The following is a 23,355-nucleotide window of genomic DNA, read 5'->3' as shown; positions in this document are numbered from 1 at the left end:
ATTTAGTTTCGTTCTGGCTGCAGCCGATTCAAAACCAGTGTGCATCACATGCTCCGAAACCGTCGCAACATTGCGAAACGCCACTACGAAACAAAGCACCGCCCTTTTGTGCAAAGTTATCCGCTGAAGTTTGAGGTGAGCGCACGCAAAAACATGATGTTTACATTTTCGTTTACAGCCCAGCGGCATGCAAACGAATATTCACTAAAAGTATTGTGGATTTTGGGGAAACACAAAAAGACATTCAGTGATGGGGAAGTTGTGAAGGAGTGCTTAAATACGGTTGCACAAACATTATTTAAAGGAAAACACAAAGGCCAGATGTGTGAAATAATCTACTAAATCCCAATCGCCCTGACTCCGTTCCAACCCAGAATTAAGTCACTGGCAGGGCAGTCACAAACTCATTTTTCTCATTAAGAGAAGTTAAAAAAATATTCAAAAGAAAAGTTGGTGTCAAAGCTCATTTTGAATTAGTTTTTCATGAGGACAGCCATTTTTGATTGTGTACTGAACATGTTGACCTGTTTTACTTGGATAATTAGGCTTTCTGTTTTTTTTTAGGCTGATAACTCTTTGATTTAAGAAAAAAAAGGTAAACGATGTTAACTCAATGCTTCGCGCTTGATATAGTTCTGCAGGAGATATTTTACTGTTTTTCTCTGGCAGTGGCACCCTTAAGTTCCTGGAGCCACATTTTCTTGAATGTGAAATAAACGCCTTATATTTGTTTGACTGGCAAAGGTGTTTAATGGGAACATTGCTAAATATTTCGTATATTAGTGCGCTCTGTTGAAAATGACTAAATATTGAAACGATATAAAAATGTGAACATAGGCTAGACATTAAGGGAAGTTGGACTTTGGTTCGGACCTTTTAATTGGAAGAAATTTTAGTCGTGGACCTCTGTGACTTTTAATTGAATACCTCTGTTATATAACATTTACTTCAGCACATCAGGTTTTTATTATAATATTAATAATATCGTAACAATATTATAATATGTAATATAGTAATATACTTACTAAGCTTCATAAATTAAGGGTTATGTTTAGCAACAAGTAGATTGTTTGTTTTTCTGAACCATTGTAGCTATAAATTCCAATGCATGGTAAAATCTTTATCTGTAAGCTTTTCTAAATCATACTTCAAAACCAAACATTAAAAATCTCCAAAGCCTCATGTGCTAAAAAGTAAGTACATTTTTTTAAATCAGTGACAAAAATGTGTTTGGGGACACATAAAGCCACCTGTGATTAAAATGTTCTGTTGGTGTAATTCAAGCAATCAACTTTAGGGGCGTTATAAAGTATATACTGCAATGACCTTGCACATGGAAAGGGAGCGCTACAGTGGCCAATGTACTTTTCAGCCATTTATTGACTGCAGGGAGAACATCAAAGATTTGTATGGAACAAGGGAAGGCATACAGCAGAGGGCAGACATAATCTGGTGCTAAATGTCGACACAAAGCGAAGAAGCAAGTCAGTGTGGGGAAACAAGTACAAAGGGGGCTTGTTGTCATTCAATGCTCGAAATGGAATGCAAAACAGCGGGTGCTGGTGGCTGGCAAGCGGGACCTTCATCTGGGGAGTGTGATAACAGAGGGCATGCTAAGTAGATAAATACAGTGGAAGGGGCCCCTGAATTGAGGGGTGGTTGTAGTGGACCAGGAGAAGAAGAGTTATAGAGTGGACAAATGAAACATATGGAGAGTGGAAACATTATGTAGTGAGCAAAATGTTGTTGCTTTTAGGGATGGGCGGTGAAATAAAAAAAAAAAAGAATATTAATAGGCTATTAAGAATTCATTCAGACTAGGGCAGCATCAGAAGGATGGGTAGCCTGGCAAGTTTAAGATGCCCTGTGTGAGGTGCTGGCCATCATCATTAGTTAAAGGGGAAGTCAGCCCTTGTGATTTATTTATTTATTTTTTGGAGAATACACAACAGTAAAAAAGAATGGAATAAGAGTTAAAGATGATAGTTCATCTACCTGAGGAGGGCACCATGTTGGACTCACATCATATATGCAATATAATTTATTATAATTCTTTTTTTAACATTACTACCTTGGATTTTTATAGCGCCTCTCAAGGCATCAACACTAACAAAATACTGAAGAGTGCGAGTGTCGTTGTGGTAGATGTAAATTATTACATTAATGATCGTTTATGTGGCTTTGCTACATTTTTAATGAAAATACATATCGATTATTGCTAAAAAATATTTTCTAACTCTTAATGGTTGTCTCACTAAATTATCTTAGTCTGCTAGCTACAGCCTTGACTACTACCTCCTTTAGGTCCGTCAACGGCGAACTTGTTGCACCTCGCGTTCTCAGTCTTCAGGTGTCTGTGGTAAAAAATAATCAGGATAGCTCGTGCATACGTGTTTTTCGCCAAAGCTTGTATATGACTCCCTTGGCCTACCGTTTCTGCTCCGTGTCCATGATCTTCACGGACAACCTCATGAAGGCCAATTTGAATTCGCCCGTAGCGTGCCCGGCTCCGATCAAATGAAGCCACGTTGCCTTGACATTGCGCTTCTTTGGAAATTTCAAAGCATTTGGAATCTGTAAAAAAAAAAAAATACATTTCACACTGTTGTTAGTGCACCCAAAAGTGGAATGTCAGCATTTTTGCTGCGCTGCAAATGGCTAATATGTTTGTCGATGCTCGCGCAGGTGGTGAAAAAGAATAAGCGAGGAAAGTATAATTCATATTCCTGCAACTTTGCCAACACGAGAACAGAAATGCCAGGTTTCGTGTTTTTTTTAAATAATTGGTAGACTAAAGTTTAAAAAAAAACTGATAAGTAAATATGGCAATTTTTTACATGTTGGGTTGACTTCCCTTTTCATCTTCATTACCTGTCTATTTTCTATAGCGCTCCATTAGGGTCACAGCTAACTAAAGCCTATCCTGACTGATTTGAGAAAACGTGGGCAAACACTAATTCACGTTTTACATTTCCACCTTTGGGCAATTTAGAGTCTTTAATGTCCCTAAAATTCATGTTTTTGGAATGTGGGAGGAAGATAGAAATCCTCCCATTCAGTGATCAATTAATTGATCGTTAACATTGAACCAAATGCTCATGCTTAGTTGCAAAGCCAAAATTTTCAGTAACGAAAAGTGCCAGGAGTCATCCACACTCACAGTAGCAACTGTCTATGGAAGCAAAGTCGTCCAACCATATTCAAGTGAGGATCCCCTTGGGGAATATGCATCAACACATACGCACACGCACAGCATGTTTTCAACCTGGCAGCGGTGTGAGTCAGCGCCCCACCGCCACTCACAGCCTCGAAGCTGCAGTCGATGTGGAACAATGCTTGAAAAGAATATACAGACGCAAGTAGGTCGTCTATAGAAGCACGTGCACACACAGTGTGCGGATTGTTGAGAGGAGGGTGCATTTCTGTACTTTCGGAGGCCGGCCTTGCCACAGGTGTTACATTTCCTAGCATTATCTCTTATTATGCCTTTTCCCACAAATCTTTTTCTTTTGGCTTGTGGGTGGCTGCAATGAATTCAGGATTTCCCAAGAGATCAATGTAGCACTTACCTGCCTTCCCTACGAAATGGCCTGAAAGTAAGAGATTCTTGTGTTACCTGTTGCTTCAACATGGCCCTGATAGCTTGCGAATGCATTTTAGGATTACAACCGCACCCGCTTTAGCTATTTTTTTTTTTTTATAATATAATAACTGTACTCCACTAAATTAGTCACTTTCAAGTTTTTTTTAGACCTGTACACGGTTCACATATGGTATTTTATTTTCCTTTGGATTCAATGAACTGTAATTTTGATTTGACTTCTGAATTTTTCATTGCCCAACTTTTATGCTTCATATTTCTCTGTTTACCTTTATCTTTTCTGAAATGTGGTAAAAAGACAACTTTAAAATTGGTCTCTCTTGCCAAGTCATTTATCGTGTTCAGACAGCTAATATTTGTTGACCGTGGTCAGACTGAGACAAATTTTAATGAAAAAAAATGTTCCGGGTAAATGTCTTTTATTCTCAGAATAAGATAAGGTTGGAATGTTTTTTAAATGGATAGATCGATTAAAAAAAAAGAAAAAAAAGCTGTTCTTTGTATCTTTGCTGCATGATAAACATAGGATACATTGGGGTCAACTAATAATTCAAGTTTTGTTTGCAATTTTTTTCCAATTGCTCTGTATGTGACAATGTGAGGCATCTGCTTCCCCTTCCTAGGTTGTATTACTATATTTAGCTGTCAATTAAGGCTATCGTGGTTTATTAACATTGCAGGCATGTTTTTTTCTTCAGTTATAAATTCCTTCTTTGGGTCCCCACAGAAGCTGAGGGCTCATGCATCAGTGAGATAACATACATGTCAAACAGTCCGTGTGTGTTGTGGCACTAGAGTTGCGTGGGGAAACAAACCATCTTTCACACCTAGGAGCAGGTTGAAGTGTGTGCCGTTCATTTATTCTGACAGTGGTGCGCTTGAGAGGATGTCCTGATGTTTTGCCGCAGAAAACACAGCACTCGTAGTGCATGCATGAAAATAACCTAGTTTTGGATGCGGCTCGATATTCTCACAAACAAATATATAAAACACATTTACCTTGGGCATTTGCATTTGTTGACCACATTTTCTGCATGGTCAGTGTTCTCTCTGCTCTGCTAAGGATGAGGCACTAGATTACATTTGGCAAAAGAACATTTAAAAAGAAACAAAAAAGACATCTCAGGGACTACAATCGACAGGCTCTCTCCGGCAACAATGAAAAACAGACTCATTCTTATGACCAGAGATTGGAAGTTTACCATATTTTGCCGGTCCAGGCATGTATTTATATTATTTTTCAGAAAGCGGTTTTATGCAAGTTTTTTACTCGTTCATGACTACATGCTTTTAAGGTTAAAATATGCAGAAAGTAGAAAATCTCATCATGTTTAACAGTCAAAATAATATTTAATAAATAATTAATTTTCATCTCAGAATTCAATCCAATATGTCACAGTTGGAAGACAGGCATCATAAAAAAGGCCGTAAAATAGAAACCTGAGGACAACTGCTGACAGATTGAATGATCACAGCCAAGCAAAGCTTGCAAAATTGGATACATCTGCGGGTATCGTGTTTGCATCATGAAACTATCATTCCTCCACACTGATCTGCCTTAGATGTAGTGTATGTGTGGGTTGACAGTGATGTTGGCGCCCATGTTTTCAAGAGTGATAGGTGAAACATTCCAAAAGACTGAAGTGACTCAAATTTGTTCACTCCCACACACTCTGAATCGGTTTAGTGCTCTCGCTTCAGTCAATATGCTCCAGAAAACAATAAAGTAAACAACATCCATCTGTGCAGCATGCAAGGACCTTTGAGTGATTCATAAGCAAAAATCTGCATGCACTGATTTTCCTGATGTGGCTTATACAGTCACAAAACAAATCATTTGCCTAACAATGTTGAATCATGTAAGTCTCATAAAGGTCACTTGTTGTGGGAAATTGACTTTGATTCTTTGTATACTCACAGGTCAGTCTCTGGAATAAAACATATATAAATATCAAAAATAAATAAGTAAATCTATTTTTCCTATTTCTGAAAAAGTGCAAGAAAAGGGATCTTCATGGAGTCTTATGAGCGTGTGCTATAAAGAGGCACGAGTACACTAACTGCGGATTAGCACCGAAAACTTAATCGTGCTAAGATAATGTTGTTGTCGCGGCCACGGTGTCGACCTGCATGGTTAATCTAGTCTGTGATGCATGGCTGCCTCGTTCGGCTCTAATAATCCCCCCCCCCCAAAATTAAATATATAAGTTTAACCTGCTCTAATTAACAAAGACTTGCACAATGGGCAGTGAAATTGAAACCGCTTTTCAGTCTCCTCATTAATCAGTTTTAATCTGCTCGCCTGAAATAACCCCGTTAGCTACAGCTACGAAGGACAATCGCTCCACACAATGTATTGCCAATTAAATACAGAATGGGTTTTGTGTGCATATATTCTTAGCGGCCGCCTCCAAATGAGTTTTGCCACTGAAACTGCTGTAACCGATATGTTAGATGAGGACAACGTAATTAAAACAATCAAGAGCGAATCGGCATGATTAGAGAATTGATTCTCCCTGCGAGATATGGTACGAACTACTTTGAGTGGTGAAAATGGATGCCAGTTGCCTCACCATTTAGCAAGGTTTCCCCAAACATAAATCATATTTGTCCTTTTATTAAGCTGATTTAGGATTTTAATGAGCTCCATTAAAACCTTTAAAACGCAAATTTCCCTCTGCCATTGTGGAAAAAAAATTATGAATATTAAAATACATAGTACTTTTTTTTTAATTGGGATACAATTATTATAAATCTGACGATAGTTTTATATATTAGTTTTTCTTACAAAGAATACTAGATGAAATGCATTTTCTATTATTGGGTCGTTATTTCTATTTGTCTCTTCCTATCATTATTATTTTGAATTACAATCAGTGTGAATAAAACCCTTACAATGCAATTTAAAACATCTTTCATTATCTGTTCCGTGTCTGCTCACAAGGGTTGCGGAGGGTGCTGTAACCTATCCCAGCTGTCTTCGGGGAGTAGGCGGGGTACACCCTGAACTGGTTGCCAGCCAATCGCAGGGCACACAAAGACCAAGAGCCATCCGCGCTCACACTCATACCTAGGGGCAATTTAGAGTGTCCGATCAACCTACCATGCATGTTTTGGATTGCGGGAGGAAATCAGACTACCCAGAGAAAACCCACACAAGCACGGGGAGAACATGCAAGGAGGAACAAGCCCAGAACACCTCACCATTGAGGCAGCCAGGAGACATCCTAAGAAGATGCCCGAGCCACCACATCAGAGCAGCGGCTCTACTTTGAGTCCCTCCCTGATGATCAAGCTTATCGCTCTCTCTACTGCATAGTGAGAGTCCAGACATCCTGCAGAGGAAACCAATTTCAGCCACTTGCATCCTTGATTTTGTTCTTTGGGTCAGGATGCTGAGCGTGTGATGATGATACGTGAGGGTGGGAACATGGTTCCAACGGTAACTCGAGAGCGTCACATATCAGCCCATCTCCTTCTTCACTACAACAGGCAGATGCAGAGTCTGCATTGTTGCAGACAGCGCCGATCCACCAGTGGATCTCACACTCAATTTTCCCTCCCTCGTGAACAAGACCACACTTGACCTAGACTTATCAACTTGGGGCGGGAGCTCATCCCAAACCCGGAAAGAGCACTTCAGCTTTTTCAAGGACCAAGGTCTCAGATTTGGAGGTGCTGATTATATTACTCATTACCTCCAAATCTTTGGAATTGGATACCCCTGCTCGAGAGGTTGCCCTTGTGACCCATATCCGGGAGTGAGAAAACATTCAAATTAGTCCTCATGATCAGAGCCATGCTTTTTCACGTCCAACACTCAAGACCTGTTTGCCATGGGTGACTCTACCAGGGACACAAAGCCCCAGACAATTTTCAACAGTCTTTGTTTGCATTCTTGTTTCCAAAATATGTTATTTCATTTTTCACCATGTGCCATTAAAATCCTTAGAATTGAACTACATTATTTTTTCATTCATTTTTGTTATTTTATTTTTACTTATCATTTTATTCAACATTTTTTTAACATCATAATTATACTTTATTTAATCATCCTTTGTATTTCTATTTGTATTGTGCTACATATAATTTTCCAGAAGCATTTCTTTCAACCTATTGCCAACTGTGACACATTTCTATATGCAGACTGAGCAGATTAGTCAGTTCAGTGTGGTGCTGGCTGACGGGAACCGATTTAGACTTGTACATTGCTAATACCGTTATGTGGGCTTACCGTATTTTCACGGCCTTTGATACGGCGCAGCACCAGTTGAGGGTGCTATTTCTGTATTTAATACTTAGACTGGGCGCGCCGCACTACGAGGCGCGTGTTAGCATGCTTGCTCGTGCATGTTAGCTCACGCATGTTAGCGCGCACATGTTAGCGCGCACGCTAGCTCGCTCAGGCTGATGGCTGTTAGTAGCACCACTTCAGCTCAGTCAGAGATTTCATGGCAACACATCTAATTGACTACGTCAAGGGGAGGGATATCACTGGTCACCACACAGTCATGGTTTCAAATCAAAACCATAAATATCTCTAAACAAGATACAAGAAAATAATGAAACAAAGAAATACAATTAACACAAAACATGCATCTCTCATGCCATTCCTATCACCAAAAGAAATTAAAATCACACAAAAACAGTACTGAGGCATTCTGGGAGATTATCAGACTGAGGCATTCTGGGAGATTATCACACTGAGGCATTCTGGGAGATTATCAGACTGAGGCATTCTGGGAGATTATCACACTGAGGCATTCTGGGAGATTGTCAGACTGAGGCATTCTGGGATCTTATCAGCCTTATCAGGTTAGAGAGATGTTGTTTTGTTTTTGTTTTTTTCTCAGTCTGTTGTCTAAACCTGTGATGTTTCTTGCTTGCAATAACATGAATGATAAAACAGACTATGACATTGTGGACAGCTGGCCTTTTGTCCAGCTTTCCCTTGCACCATCTCTTAAAATCGTATTCACATTTTTCACAGTCAATTCAAAGCATAGATATATCTGACTTTGGACAGCAGGGTGTGCTAACATGCACTCTGCAATCCCACAAAGGGTTCCAGATTAATGGATCGAGAGAGATACTCCGTCCATATAATAGGCATGTTGCACTACAAGGCGCCGTGTCTGTTTTGGGGAAGATTTGGGACTTTTAAGTGTGCCCGATGGTCTCGAAAATACGGTAATCACACACATTATATATATATATATATATATATATATATATATATATATATATAATGTGTGTGTGTGTGTGTATATATATATATATATATATACATATATGTGTGTGTGCGTGTGTATATATATATATATATATATATATATATGTGTGTGTGTGTATATATATATATATATATATATATATATATATATATGTGTGTATATATATATATGTGTGTGTGTATATATATATATATATATATATATATATATATAAATATATATATATATATACTTTTCGCTGCTGAATATGTATTTTTTTGTAAGAGACAAGCGTAATAGCATGTTCTTAACTACACAACGATGGCTAAGGTGAAGGGGGGGGCTGACATGACAGGTGGAAGTGGAGCAGTAATTTGAAGAAAAGATAAGTGATGGTGTATTTTTTTTTCCTGTAACAATACCAGGTTTTATCAAGAGTTGCCATTTTTAAAGTGGAGCAATTAGTGCAAATACGCCAAAAAAAAACTATGTAAGTCCTCTAATTAATGCAATGGCTGCTTTTCTACTGATACAAAACAGGTGAACACATTCCATTATACACTTAAAGGTTTTTGGACGTTTGTAGCTCCAAAAAAAACAAGCTGAGCCTTTTTTTTTTTTTTAAATCAAACCTGCAATAATTTGTACTCACAGAACATATCACATAAACTTAGATAATGAGCCACATACTGCTTCACCATGTCTGAGGCGAAAATGCGAGGTTATCTGATCACATGTAGCACCTTGTTCTTGTAAATTGCCATTATTTTGTGTTGCCATGAGGGTAAACACAAGCTGTCGGGTGAGGAATGATGATAACGACGATGTACCGGTGGAATGGGAAATGTTGCAGGAGAGACGAGGCGTTTCATTGCAAATAAGGCAAATCTACAATGTTTACAGGTGCTGATAGCAATTCAAATGGATGCAATAACCCCCCCCCAAAAAAAGAATAAATAAACAAATAAATATAAAAGACAGCTGATGCTTTGAGGGGAAGCTTTCAGAGTGTCTGTTTCGGACAAGACTGTAGATAACACCGGAGTGGGTTGGGCGAGTGGAATGCTGAGGTATTTTTTTATTTATTTAGTTTTTTCATACGGTGAGAAGTGGAGGAAGTGGAACGGCACAGAAATAAGCGCAGATAATGCTCTCAAGTTGAGGAAAGCACAAACACGCCGGAGACTCTGAGGGAAATAAAAAATAAAAAAAACTGGCAAAGATCCCATCCTTTTGGCGACAGACTTTTTCTCATATCAAACTTCAAATGCGGTTTTATCAAAGAGTTAAGGCTGTATGATTGTGCTTGAAAGTAGCTCGACGGTAGATCAATAGCTGCGACGTTGACACAACACTCCAGGCTCATGTCCTGACTTCAATCTCATTCACTGGCTTCAATTGTGGTCATTTTGAGCAACGAAAGCTTTGCTTTAAAGGCGAAGGCATCAATCATTGTATCAAGGCTCTATTTTAGTGATAGTCATTGGGGGGGGAATTAGAATGCCTTGTTTTGCTGTCTTTGTGTTTAACGGCGTGTGTATGTGTGTTATCCAATCTAGTCCCTGCCCTGTGAAAACACTTTCCATTTTATTTATTGATTTTTAATTATTTTCAAGTTAATGGGATGTCTGTACTGCTGGTACACCATTCTTGTAAAAGCAACAAAAAAAATCTCAATAAGATGGACATAAGGGACGATATATAACATTGGATAACATACCTAGAGTCACCATATTGACACTGTCCTATCCTTACCCCCTAAGGATTTGCACTTTTTGACGGAATGAGATTCTTTGGTTTCTTGCATGAGCAGTTGACATGATGTAACCAAACAACCAATGACCACATGTCCAAAACATCTCCGTTTACAAGGATTAGTGTTTAGAATTTGTTTCAAACCAAAGTGTTAGGGTATCAAGTTAGCATTTGAAATAAAGGTCTGTTACGCCTTGCTGAGGGTTTTAAATGAAGGTTGAGGTTTTAAGGCAGGGTAAGGGTTTCAATCTAGTAGGGCTTCAAATCAGTGTTTAACGTGTGGGTTGTGTTTTAAATTAAGGTTCCAAGACAGTGTTTCATATTAGGGATTTAAGTCTGGGTTATTGTCAAGATTGGGCTATGTTAGAGTTTTGAATTAGGATTTTGAGTCAGGGTTCGAAGTCACGGTTTCAAGGCCGTGTGAAGGTTTTATGTAAGGGTTGCAAGATGGATCAGAAATGAATCAAGCATTTTTTACGATTTCAAATTCAAATTTCAAGCCTGTTTTAAATTTTAATTTAAGGATAGTATTAAAATTGAAGACATTCAACTGGACCTTGCCTTAATAATTGCCTCATAATTAATAGTGAGTAGACTTTAACAATGTCTGCTCTTCTTTCCTCCATGCAGCGTGCGAGCTCATGAACCGCGGCATCCTGGCCCTGGTCAGCTCCATCAGCTGCATGTCAGCGGGAAGCCTCCAGACGCTGGCCGACGCCATGCACATCCCGCACCTCTTCATTCAGCGCTCCACAGCGGGCACGCCCCGCGCTGCCTGCCCGCCCACCAGCCGCAGCCCCGGAGCTGACGACTACACCCTGATGGTGCGCCCACCCGTCTATCTCAATGAGGTCATCATGCAAGTGGTTTCCGAGTACAGCTGGCAGAAGTTTGTCCTCTTCTACGACTCCGACTTTGGTAAGAGGGAATTAAGCTCTCACCTGTATTTGTACAAATGGCCGTTGCGTTTGCGACGCCTGGTATTCATTTCATTTTCGCCCTCGAAAAATGTATATAAATTGAGTGTGTTATTTATTAAAATATAGATGTGTTTTTAATTATGAGAATGAACAGTTAAATTGTAAGGGACATGAAAAAAAGTTGCCCAAATAGCCTTTTTAATCATATATGTACGCTAAAGTACAAATAATAAGCTTCCTAATCTCAATATATTTGTGAGCCGGGAATATCCACTGGCCACCCGGCTAGTTTGAATCAGCGTGTTGTTGAAGTCACTGGCCCAATGGGGTCGTCTTTCAACTCTGACGTTGGCGCTGTGAAATTCTATGTAACTACACGACATGATCACGGTCCGATTGAGTTATACTGCCATCTAGCTCGTATTGAAAGATAGTGACGGGGGAGGGGAGTGGTATAGCGTCCTTTAAACACATATTTTATTATAATAGTGTGCGTTTTCACTTGTTTCTACGTCACATTATATTAATTTTGACCACATTGTGGTAAAATAAAAAAATCAAACGTAACTTAATTTGGAGGTTTGGGACTGATAAATTGCATTTCCATTCATTTCAATATGAATTACCTCATTTTACAAATGTTCCAAGTAACAAGCAAGCTCACAGAACCAATTAAGAGGTTCCACTTCCTATAAACTCAACCTCAACATTTTTACACAGAAAAATCACAGCAAAAAATGTTCTCCAAAGTTGGGAATAAATAATTAAAAATCCATCTAGATTTTCTATTTAAAAACAGATCTCGATTTTATAGCCAGATCAGTATCACAATGGCCCTGAGTTTGGGGAAAATCTGTTTTGTGGTTTCTTTGTTTCATCTCACAAACAAGCAAAGACAAAGGCAGGGAACCTGCTTTGCGGGGGAAACAAATGTCCTCATTAATGATAAGGCTTATTTCTTAGCTGGAATTCTTGGATTTCGAGAGCGGTTTTCAATCACTGATTTGGCCGAAATGAGACAGAAGCTGATATCGGTAGTTGAAATGAATGAAACTCATCTCTGGGGCTGAATTTTGAATTAAACTTCTGTACGGGCACCAGTGGTGTCTCAGCATGGAAGGACATTAGTGATCTAATGGCTAAATCAAGAGCTCTGTTCTCCCTTATCACGTCTGCCAGGCAACTCATTTGACATGTCAGTCGGCGCTTACCGTCTCATTCTACTTCTTGTTGTCTATCTGTTCCCTCTGACGTTCTCATTCTCTCTAGCAAATGTTCTGAGGTTCTTTTTATATAAGTGCATCTCTGCAGGGATGCTACGTCACAGTCAGAAGCGGTCAAGACACGGAAGAAATGGCTTTGTTCATGCCCTGACAGTGGTTACATTTTTTTTAATGAAGTTCAACATGATACTGCAACAGCACTGTTAGTAAATAAAAATGTAAAGGCAAAGCTCAGGTTCAGTTGTGAAATTACCTCAACTCCCGCTAGAGCAGAGATACAAACTCAGAACCTCAGAACTGTGAAACAGGAACGCGAACAGCCTGTCTCCCCATGCTGCATGCTTTTATTTTATACAACAATGCAGAAAATATCCACTGGTACCAAACCTGCAAACTACAGTGGAACTAGTGCGGCTCTTTCATCCCTCTGTGGTGGCTCCTTCTGGCTAAGGAAAATAAATTAGTATTTCAGTTCAATTATTTATTTATTTATTTTAACTTACTTTCTTTTTTTAATCTGAAGAATAATGTGATGTTGTAAAATTAAGATAAAGTACTTAAAAAGCACTCTAAAGATGTGCCATACTGGCCAATGTGGTGCAGGAGCCAGGTGTGCAATTCAATTTGAGCTGGGGATTCCAGCTTCCGTTTCACCGAGGCACCCAACATCAAGTATCAATATTCAAATAATGATGATCTCCTCTCAATATAGCTACTAATATACTTAGTGTGAATCGTGGTCTTGCCTAATTGCACATGAAGCTGCTTTAGTTGCAATGGATTTACCTTCTGCCATATAAGGGAAGAGCATTCATTTATTCAGCTTGTGTTGCTGACATAAATGGACGAAGATATATTTGCAATTTGTAAATAATTTTCTGACAAATTGAAATTGTATCATTTTCCTTGGTATCTCGATGATCTTTCACGGCACATTACTGTGCTACGGCACCCTACTTGGGAAAAATTGGACTAAAGCAAGGGGGTCCTACCTGTTTTCCATATGTCCCCACTGCAACGCACCCAATTTAAATGATCTGGATCTGCTTTCCAAGCTTCTTCAAACCTTGCCAATTATCTGATCGTTTGAATCATTTGAGGTGTGTTGCAACATGGAGTGATGAAAAACTGGTAGCACAGCGGCCCTTGAGGAACAGAATTGAACATGGACTATGCAAAATGTTAAATTAATAAGTCTTATTTAGCCCTGTGTGTCAATGAATAGGTGATTACTGTATGGGTGCATGTATGGGTGGGCGATCTGATGACATTAAATCGTTAAAGGGTTTAATGTGTTGATGATCTCAGAAAGCCGAAAGATCGTGAGATTGTCTGCAGGGCATATTCTATACAGTTTAGCTCAGAGCCAATGACGCGTACCCGACCAACCATTCACAGCACCCACAGTGCACCCGAAGCCATGGCAGTAAGTCAACACCAAACATAGATCGTCCCGAAAAGAAACTCCTCATCCACAGTGTGGATTTGATTTGGCAACACGGCAAACCTGTTTACTTAGCTTAGTTCGCTTTTAAATTAAATTATATTTATATATATATATATATATATATATATATATATACACACTGTGGATGAGGAGTTTCTTTTCGGGATGATCTATGTTTGGTGTTGATATATATATATATATATTTATTTATTTATTTAGGACTTTCTATACATTTTAGATATGTTGACAATGGTCATAAATGTGCAAATGAGTATAAAAAAATGTGGGGGAAAAATCGTCATCAGATCGCAATGATTAAACATGCTATCGTTTGCTTAAAACACATGGATACTCTTTTTTTTTTTCTGAATGCATAGCAAAGAAAAAAATTATGCACTATGAAATGTTGTCTTCAATTTAAATGTCTGAAGGGTTTTGTGACTCCTGGTGTTTTCTGTGGGAAACAGGTCTAAGTGGCTCTTAAATATATTTTGCTGCCAACCACTGGACTACACCGAACTGTGACATATGCATGAAGCTAACGAACATGATCAAGTGTCTCTATTGGACGGTGGTGGTACATCATTATGAGCCACGGTGGGCGGACTATGTACCGTTTGTCCACATGGTTACCTCTGTCAGTGCAGACGATCTGCTACTATTTCAAACTCTCTTGCCTTCATTTCCCTTCCATCTGCATTCTCGCACTTTGAGAATGCAGGTAATTTAGCTGTGAGTCATACAGGGGAGACGGCTGATGCATTGCTCCTAATGGGCCAAACCTCAAAAAAATGTTTCTCTTTCAAACACACCCGTAATGAGTGGTGTCAAAGCAAGTAGTTTGCTTTCCCTCGCCGGTGGGAAAACACCAGCTGCGACGACATGCCCAAGCCCCATAAAGAGACGCGTGATAGTTTTCTGCCTTTGGTGATTCAGGGTTGAATTACTTCTCATGGCCTTAATGAGCCTCCATTTTGCTCACTGTACTCGATAGAAAAAAGAAGTAATGCGTGGTCATCATTGATCTCCAATGGGAACTCTGCAGTGGGATTGTTTTGAAAAGCATTTCAGCGTCTGCAACTCAATCTCTGGCTGCATTAAATCAGTTTATTGGTGTACTAAATATTTCAGAGGCAAGCATCTTCTAATGAGTGAGCTTCACCAAGCGGTTTATTTATTGTATTAATATTGAATAGTGACTAATGTGACCCTTGTGGGGAGTGGGGGGCTAACAGAACTCGTCCCACAGATCAGTGTAACAGCACTCCTCACTCATCGTTAAATCACCCACGTAAAGTAGATTTTGGTATTAGACATGAACTTTCTGGTTCAGGTTTGGCGAGTGTGGGAAGCTTTCTTCACATCCTTTGGAATATATCTACTTTAAATCACAGGCTAAAAGCAGAAACCCCTGAACAGTGGCTCCCATTTATTCTACAAGTTTTTCTTTTCCTCTTTGCTAAAACTAGAAAGTAAACGATGTCATTTTGAGAGGCCACACCTCAATGTGAACACCGTGGCTCAGACAAACAATTTCTACAATTTAGCTGCAACCTCAGCACTACTTTCTAACACGATGTATCACAAAAATGCCATTTTAAATGTGGACAAAAGGGTCCTCTTCTATAAAAATTACCATTCAAAAGATGTTATGAAAAGTATCGATATAAGGTTTTATGAATTGATCTTGGGCTATGAAAAGGCAAATCGATTTATTGATTTTTTTTTTCAATGTAAAATCAACAACCTATTCCTCAACATCTTTTTACCTTTTTGAGAATTATAAGAGCTAAACTGAAAATGTGATCCACAAATCTTGTCCGGCTCGCACAAAATAACCTTTAGCAAACCTCAGTCAGGCGTCAGCGTCAAGCGTTTAACCCAAAATGCGACCCTAAATGGACACTTTCAAACATGATGCACATTTTGCACAAAAAAATGAGTGCACGTTACACTCAACCAAGATGCCTTCTGTGGCTTGCGGTCACTGTTTTACGACACGGGTCCTCTGGGGTTTGGCCATGCTGTTCACTCAGACATTGAAGATACAGTGAAACCTCGGTTCTCGAACGACTCTGAGTTCGAACAAATCGGAGTCCGAACAAAAAAATAGAGAAATTCTTGCTTCGCAGTTCGAACAAACATCGGAGTTCGAATGCCGGTACGACGCGTGAGTGCGCACGCGAGGGTGGGATGCTGAGCGGCGTACGGGTGTAGATCGCTCTCTTGGTGACCAACTGTTGTCGCGTGCGGACGTGCTGCGTTTTGCTCTCGCGTTTTATATAGGTGTACGAAGTGTTTTAGCCCCTAATCATGCCTCCAAAGAAAGTCAGTGCAAGCAGCAAAGGAATGGTTTCGGTGTTCGAACAATTCGCTTTTCGAACAGGGTTCTGGTCGAGAACCGAGGTTCCACTGTACTTTTAAATCATCACAATGGGCGTCATCCATGGAGAAAGAAAAGCATACGAGAGATGGCGATAGTTGTATCATTACAGAACTGGTATCATTCTTTAAAAATGATACTAGTGCTCCCTAAAGACCTCTGCTTTTTATAAGTAGAGCCCTTTAGACATCAGACAGTCGAATGTGTCCTCTCAAATGGTGCTATGGTGCAACTGAGTTTATTTGGAGCTCTAGTGGTGCTTGTCAGATGACAAGAATGCATATTCTGTCTTTCACCAACCATGGCTCTTTCTCTCGCGCCATTGTTTCTCACCCATCACCACAAACTTTTCTTTTGGGAAATGTGGAAATCACTACTAGATTAAGACGATTTCTTTTGTTTTAGTTTTCAGCCCAGTCACATGAATGCCCGAGGTAAAATGGTAAAAGTTTATCAATGAAAAAAAAAATGTGTGATGTTTTTAAAACAGACTTTGCACTGTTGCACAGATTTAGTTGTCTGTGAAAATCATAAACTTGCAAGAGTCCATTAAGGCAAATTATTTTGCCAGAAAATAACCATTGCAGGCCAAATGAATTGGACATTTCTACATTCAGTTGACGCAATTCTGTCATTGAAATGTTTGTCGTTTAAAATGCATAATTATTTTAATTTAATATACAATTATGGCAAGTAAAATTATAAATTTACAATAGTGCTACCAAATGTTTGTCCATCACCAAATGTTCATAACGGCATATATATATATATATATATATATATATATATATATATATATATATATATGTATATGTAAATTACATAAGTCCTTGTTTGCTGTTAGTGTGGTTTACTGCATTGTCCTCCAATCTTGCTATATGGCCAGTATCTAGTGAATTAAAGTTTTTAACTATTAAAGCAATGCTGCCTTGTGCACTCAACACTATGCACCATTTAATGAATTATATAGGATGCAACCCATCTTAAATTTTCCCCGAGCAGTTCTCTCATCATAAAGTCACAAGCTGCTCGACAACAAAGGGAGATTTGTTTCTCCCCTGTTTGTGTCCATAACTCTGAAAACTGTGAAAATGTCAAGCGCTAATCTCACTGGTTTGCACAAAAAGGACGGCAAAGCGTATCACATCACATCTGCTGATAGTGCACCGAAAAGTATCATTTGTCTGTTGACGAAGAGAAATTGGTGACAAGTTGGATGCGGGAGAGGCATTAGTTTGGTAGTCTCAACGGTATGCTCAAAACAAGGGGAAGGAAACAAAGTCACTGTCATCTTTTGATCATGAAGCTTCTGCTCCATTCACTTTGAATTGGATGTGAGCGATGACAGCCCAACAATGTGAAACAAAAAGTTGATTGCTGTCACTTTGTGTTTATAAAGTGTGAACAATCTTAGCTTATGAATCTGTTTTCAACAGAAGAAAGATAAATTGTATTTAATTGGAAATGTAAAGAGAATCTGGAAGATCATAAAAATGACAAAAATGGCTAAAATATTATTCAACATATCAAAAAGGTGTTCCTCTTTTTTTTTTTTTGTTTTGCTCTTAGACCCTCAAGGTGCAGAAGACATATTGTAAGTCTTGGCAAATGTATGATGGCGAAAACGTGCCTGGCATTTCAAATACTAGAAAGGTTTCAATTTAAGAAGCGGCTGACTAAACCAGAGAGTGCACTTAATCTCTCCGGCCTTCATATAGAATCTAACAGCCTGAAAACTAGAGGATGTGGAGGAGAGAGACTTGGGGGATTTTTCACTCCAGAGGTTTTATAGCCAAGTTTGGCTGCATCATTTGAAATTCTTAATTTGTTTTTGCATATTTAATGATTTCACAAAGTTTCCCTTCTTACAATAGAGCTGAAGACTATTCAAACATTCCAAGTTAAATGATAAATGGCTCATACTTAATTACTCTTTAAAGTCGCCATTGTGGTGTTGGGAGGTGTTTGATCAATGTCCCACACAGTGTGGATTTTGAAGTGCTGCTGCCATGACTGAAAATTGTTATCTTCGGCTCATGATTTTTTTCCCCCTCACGTTGAGGTTTTCTCCCACTAGTAGAAGCCACATGAATGCCTGTTCAAGCTCCATGTACTCAATGTTGGCCCCGTATTTCATGGAGTGACGTGTCCAGCCGCTCACGTGGATGAGACGGAACTGCCCTGTAGAAACTGGCTAAGATCACTAAAAGAAAAACTATTTTCTGGTAGCGATGGGCAATATGGCTGAAAAGTATATTGTGATATTAGTATTTCATATGAGTTAATATCGATATATATATTGATTTTTTTTCTCTTTTTTTTCCTGTTGAACCCATAGAAATTCAGGTTGAATTTACATAATTTTATATTGTTTAATTGTATATTTTCACCGGCCTGTGAAAAACACATTTATTTAAATTTTACATCAAGGGTGTTTCTTTATTACATTAATGTGAAAATTAAAAAAAAAGGCAAAATTGGACATGCATGTTTTTTTTAGAGGACAGCAACGGTATAAAACTTTAGACTTGAAGAAGTCAACTCAATTATGAAAAAGTCAATTCAACTGGTCATTAGCTGCGTCGTCGTTGGTTTAGCGGGTTCTTCTTTGTTGGTTTAAATGTCACTTCATGTTTGGAGGCGGCTGCGTGCTGCCTACATGGCACTCAATGCCGCAGCTGTGGTATGTGTTCTTATTTTTTTCTATCGTACAATTTTATTGAAGGTATTTTCCATTAATATATGATAGTGTATTATCGTACAAGCCATATTTTCTGGTGATGTTCATGCAGGTCATGCAACAAAATGTTCACATTTACACTATAATCTTTTGAAAGACTGCAAATCCAACTGCATTCCATTCATGTTAGCTTAGCCTATGCTTGGCAACATGTAATTGACATTTAAGTTATTTTTATGTTGGACTGTGTAGCCTCAAACGTTCTCATGGCACAATGAGGTTTTCTTATTCTGTGGTTATCGTCGCACTTTTCAATTTTGACAACCCTTCTGCGGCAACGCAACTAATGTTTTGGCAGGCAAGACTGTTATCTAATATTTAAAAAGGTCTTGTGCCGTCTACGTAATGTATTTTCTCTCCAAATGCTTGGCAGTCATACACAACATTGTGTGAGGGAGGACAACAATGGAATCGAAAGGCAAACATGGAAACGATCGATATGAATGAAGGTGAAAAGTATATTTGAGCCTAAAAGATGGGGAAGCAAGAAAGGAAGTAACCATGGTACACACAGAGAGTAAATAAGTTTCCTATATGGGCTGCATTTGGCTACAAACATATAATTGCCTCGAGGACAAATAGAAAAAAAAAGAGATGAAAAATATTGTGAATATAATAAGGAGTCTTTAAAGCAGTGAGACGGATGTGACAGAGCCGTCGGCATATTGCACATTGGTTTGAGCAGAGTGGAGACAAACAAGGCGAACAAATAAACAGAAACATCTCAACGTGCAGTGTTAAAAGGTGCTAGTAGCTAACATCCTTAGAGGATTTGAAACGTCTATACCAATGAAAGGTTGGAGTCGAGGCAAACACCAACAGAAGTGAAGTACAGCACAACAGAAGGAGATAAACATCTTAAAGCAAAAAAGGAACATGGCTGTGTATGGCACTGCCTCAAAGCCTGTTAGGGATATTTTACAGGATTGGTTATTACATGTTTACTGTCACGACTCATTAAAGAGGAACTCAGTAAATACAGTTCAAATCTAGTAGAGAAGACCCCCCCCCCCTCCAACCCCGGTTTATATTAAGCCTTACACAAGTGGGATTGTACAGTATCACGAACTCACATTGTGGTTGCTTTATTTTAAATAAATGTACAGTTTCACTGCACTAACTACTCTAGTTCTGGATGGAACCGGTTATGTCTCACTTACTGTCATTAGATTTTTTTTGTTTTTAAATATATTGTAATGCAGTGGTTCCCTTTTTTTTCGCTGCGGACTGGTTCATACAAGTCCATAACAACCGGTATTGGGGGTTGCGAGAGGAGCTGGCGCTTGTTGCTAATGCTACTGCGTCGTGTCATACAATGATGGTGTAATTAACTAACGGTTTATTAGTGTCCTGAAGTCGTGACTAAATATAATTTCGGGGTGGCGGTGTGTTGATGTTGGTGGCAACTACGGAACGTGAATAAAAACTGTCATAAGGCAAGCCAAAAGGTCGAAAACTGAAGGCAAGTTATCCGTAACGCCACCACGCGAGAAAACGTCACTTGCATTGGCATCAACGACTCATTGTATTTGTTATTATTAATTTGAGGACTTGGTTTCCCCTCCAGTTGCTAAAATGCCCCCATACATGCGACGTACGTGATCCATGTGGGGTTTCAACTTCTTCTGCTATTAAAGTGGTTGTGGACTAATTATGTTTCCTTTATGTGATCGCGCACAGTTTTTTTTTTCATCCGCCATTCCGCGAATCGTACCCGGCCCGGCTTGACTCGGACGGATTACAGGTAAATTCAGTCCATCATAAATGGAGAGAAGCCTGTCACTTGACATTTTTTTAGCCTCAAGTGCTAAATAAACCATAAGCGCTGCAAGTTTTTTTTTTTTCTTTCATCTGTGCCGCCCACCGCGCCGACTTGTGGTTGGGGACAACTGTTGTAATGCATTTATTGTTATAGCAGTCATTACGATCCCATAAGAGGAAATTCAGTGTACCCTGCTCGCTTGACTGCCATGCCGTGCCAACCTAACTAAATGGAACCTAACAGCCTTTACACAGTGTCGAAGCAAAAATTAGACTTCCTATCTATGACCTTTAAAGTTCCAATGTAACAACTTGATCTCCATACATTTTAAATGCAAGTCAGTCAAATTATTTTCTGCGACTAAAGCACGTGCCAGGACTCTTCTTGATTTCCGTTAATCTCAGGAAATATTTCATGGACCTCTTGGTAGAAGGTATACGCATCAGAAAGAGTGTCATGCTCGTTTCATCACATATCCGTTTGGGTAATGAGCTGAAGTAATCTCAGTGATGGGACCGGTGTTAATACCCAGTGGAAGAAGCTAACGCTGCTAGCCTCATTTATAATGTAGTATTCTCCAACGTGAATAAACTTCATGTTCCTTAACTCAGCGTTGGGATGTATTATATATTACCGTATGTATTTTCAAAAGCAGGACACCATACTTCCACTACATAGGGGCCCCAATTAGTCTTAAGATGAATGTCTACCTCATATAGACGCTTCTCTTTACTCATCAAGAAAAAGAATGGCTCATAACCTTAATTACCTCACTTCATAGACTATCACCCATAACTGATTTCAAATTTTCCCAGCTCGGCTAATTTGGACTTTGTTGCTACCAAAAACAGCAGCACCTTCAGGGACACATCAAAAAGTCTACCACCTTTCTTTGTTTTGTATTTTATCTTTAACCAGTCCAGTTGATTTGGGTCGTGACACCACAACGATGCTCCACTCCCCATTAGGTTTTTTTTCTCTTTCATTTTAAATACTAAACACAGCAGCCTACGTACTGTTTATCGTCTCAAATAAGAATCAGCATTTTGGCATCATTTCATTAGATTCAAGTGTGGCCAGCTCTATAGGTAAGCTATAATAAAATCCACAGCCAAAACTTTGAGGTGTGTTAGAGTACAGCGCTAGAATGTATTTGTTTGTCTCCCAGCAGATCGACATCATTGGCTTGAAGTAAATGCTGATGTGATGGCAATTGTGGTGTAAATAGCTTTGGGCATCGGAGCATCGTTATCAACTAGGACTGAGCGCTTTTTGCACATGTGCGGGTTTGCCGGAATTACAATGGATTGTGAAATGTGTAAAAGATTTGGGATAATGGGCGAGGGTGATAAATACTTTGAAGGTGCAGAGCTCTTTCTTGGGAATCTTGCTTAACTTCTCATTGGAGACCCTTGACTTCAAGGAAATATAGAGTGAATAGAAATAAAATAAGGGAATAGAAAGATTTTAAGAGTTGCCTTGGCTCCATTTTGTTGGGTAGAGGAGAGGTTGTACAGCGCAGACAGAATTTAGTATACAATCGACTAAACATGAGTGATCACAAATGAATTTATTTGTGGCCTGGGTGAAAAACTAACTTTATTTTTTTTTTTCAGGTCAAAGCAATGCAGTAGTAGCCAAGTATGAAATAACGATTATTTTAATGTACCTTATGGATTTTTGGATCAGGGAACAGACTCAGTGGAATTGGTATTTTGCAGGTTAACACACGTTATTATTTAGTTTTGATTTGCCGGCATCTTGGTGCCAAGAAGCTTTGTTGAAGTGAGTTGAGGAGATAAATTTGGACAAAAGAAGTGCTTTGTCCCCATATTGTGATTTGAATGAACTACATTTGTTTATTGAAGTGAGTTTAGGAGTTTTCTTTTAGACAAAAGTAGTTATTTGCTACCACCTATTTGCATTTGCATTTATAGGCAATTTATAACCTTTTGACAGGTGTCAGTTATAGAAGAACGCCGCAATTGCTGATATTTGGAAAAGAGCACGCTAAAAGAAACAACCTTGGCTAATGCGTCACATGCTGCGTCACTAAGATATTATCTGACCACATGTAAAATCCTTCTTTGCTTATTTGCTATTAGAGATTTTCTTGGACTTTCTAATGTGGAAAAACTTATCTTACTTGAGTTTTTTTTTCTTAGGAAACAGGAAAACTTTTTGAGGCTTATTGCATAATTTAAGAAGCTTTCTTTGTTGAGCATTAGATGTGCAGGTGGAAGGACAGCTAGAGGTGTAGGCCCTGGGAAAGACAAAGATGTCCAATAGCAGAACACGACCGGGTGGCGAT

At 39.0% G+C, this 23,355-nt stretch overlaps 1 protein-coding gene across 6 annotated transcripts in view; it reads left to right on the top strand.

Moving 5' to 3' along the window:
• grid2 (glutamate receptor, ionotropic, delta 2) overlaps positions 1 to 23,355 on the top strand; it is a 444,752-nt gene that overhangs the window by 233,514 nt on the left and 187,883 nt on the right. For all 6 annotated transcript variants that reach the window (XR_015843122.1, XR_015843125.1, XR_015843126.1 and 3 more), the window contains exon 3: positions 11,200 to 11,487. Coding sequence is in view for 2 of the 6 variants with exons in the window: in XM_088295450.1 (XP_088151576.1) it covers positions 11,200 to 11,487 (288 nt within the window). In the remaining 4 variants the exon portion in view is untranslated. The remainder of the gene's footprint in view (positions 1 to 11,199; positions 11,488 to 23,355) is intronic.

Source organism: Idiotropiscis lumnitzeri, chromosome 1 (assembly GCF_059441095.1).
Source record: "Idiotropiscis lumnitzeri isolate Australia: NSW breed Sydney's pygmy pipehorse chromosome 1, RoL_Ilum_1.0, whole genome shotgun sequence".
In the NCBI taxonomy this organism is placed as follows: Eukaryota; Metazoa; Chordata; class Actinopteri; order Syngnathiformes; family Syngnathidae; genus Idiotropiscis; species Idiotropiscis lumnitzeri.
The sequence above is the reverse complement of the archived record's forward strand: the minus strand, read 5'-3'. Positions and strand labels throughout refer to the sequence as shown.